Raw genomic sequence first — 1697 nt, 5'->3', positions numbered from 1 at the left:
GCTGTGCGTTGTGTAGACTGTTGTTGTGTAGGCTGTGCGTTGTGTAGACGGTTGCGTTAACGTTGCTGGTCTCCGTGCAGCCCGCAGGAAGCAGAAGTGGTCCGTGGATCCCAGGAACAGCAGCTGGAGCAACGATGACTCCAAGTTTGGCCAGAAGATGTTGGAGCGGATGGGCTGGTCCAAAGGAAAGGTCAGTGTCAGACCCACCAGAACCGTCCTCAGGTGTTCTGGTATTGAGTCTGGAGAACCACAGTCAGAACCAGCTAACAGGAGCTAGAACCAGACAGCAGCCAGTCTGGATCCAGCTGGGACTAGAACTCAGGCTGTGATTGGTGAACTCGGGTCATGTGCTTCCTGTGTGTTCAGGGTTTGGGCCGGACCGAGCAGGGCTCCACCGACCACATCAAGGTCCGAGTGAAGAACAACAGCTATGGGCTGGGAGCCGACGCCAGCCACGAGGTGAGAAACACCTGGACGGAACCTCCTCTGGTCCAGCTGGTGCCTGTTAAACATTCTACTGTCAGACTCAGTTAGTTGAAGTTGTGTTGAAGTTGTGTGACTGTATTGTCCTCTGATGGTCTCAGGACAACTGGATCGCCCACCAGGACGACTTCAACCAGCTGCTGGCTCAACTCAACAGCTGTCACAGCCAGAGCAGCAGCAGCGGTACGGACACAGCAGACGCACAACAGACACACAACAGACACAGGGCGGACACACAGCAGACACGCAACAGACACGCAACAGACACAGGGCGGACACACAGCAGACACGCAACGGACACAGGGCAGACACAGGGCGGACACACGGCGGACACACGGCGGACACACGGCGGACACACGGCAGACACACAACAGACACGCAACAGACACGCAACAGACACACAACAGACACACAACAGACACACAGCAGACGCACAACAGACACGCAACAGACACAGGGCGGACACACAGCAGACACAGGGCGGACACAGGGCGGACACACGGCAGACACGCAACAGACACACAACAGACACACAGCGGACACACAGCGGACACAGGGCAGACACAGGGCAGACACACACACCTGTGTGAGGTCTGGCAGTGACCAGCTCCGTGTGGTGGACCAGTCACCACACGGCGTGGCTGCTGGTGACTGGTCCATCCAGCAGGGGGCGCTGCAGGGCAACATGTGGCAGAGAAGTGAACAGCAGCTGCTGTGGAAGCTGGCAGACGTTTGTTCAGTGATGCTGGAAGCTGTTAAAGTTCACAACCACTTATTTGTTGTTGCTGTTTTTGTTTGTGTAGAACCTGCAGCAGAGGAGCAGAAAGGCTTCAGTCTGGAGGAGAAGTCCAAGACCTCCAGGAAGAGAGTCCACTACATGAAGTTCACCAAAGGTGGGTCGGTCCCTGAGCTGCTCAGTTACAGCCATCAGAAAATAAACCAGAACCTCCTCAAAATGTCTGGTTCTGTATCTGCAGTACCTTTATCTAATGATCAGAGTTCTACCTTCAGACTGTGTAACACACAGGAAGCTCAGACCTGCTGGTCAAGCCCACAGCACTGATAGGCAGGAATGTGGTGTTCACTGGTCCACGACGAGACGCACAACTACTGCAGAGAGACGCACAACAAGCCCAAAGAGACGCACAACTACTGCAGAGAGACGCACAACAAGCCCAAAGAGACACACAACTACTGCAGAGAGACGCACAACT

The 1697-nt window shown here is 55.0% G+C and overlaps 1 protein-coding gene across 1 annotated transcript in view; it reads left to right on the top strand.

The window, feature by feature from the left end:
- pinx1 (PIN2 (TERF1) interacting telomerase inhibitor 1) overlaps positions 1–1697 on the top strand; it is a 27769-nt gene that overhangs the window by 2306 nt on the left and 23766 nt on the right. Inside the window, exons 2-5 of the mRNA XM_008302196.1 lie at positions 81–190; positions 367–459; positions 585–666; positions 1287–1376. Coding sequence (XP_008300418.1) covers positions 81–190; positions 367–459; positions 585–666; positions 1287–1376 — 375 coding nt within the window. The remainder of the gene's footprint in view (positions 1–80; positions 191–366; positions 460–584; positions 667–1286; positions 1377–1697) is intronic.

Source organism: Stegastes partitus, unplaced genomic scaffold (genome assembly GCF_000690725.1).
Source record: "Stegastes partitus isolate 25-593 unplaced genomic scaffold, Stegastes_partitus-1.0.2 Scaffold1774, whole genome shotgun sequence".
Taxonomy (NCBI): Eukaryota; Metazoa; Chordata; class Actinopteri; family Pomacentridae; genus Stegastes; species Stegastes partitus.
Note: the sequence above shows the minus strand (reverse complement) of the source record. Positions and strands in the feature narration are given on the sequence as shown.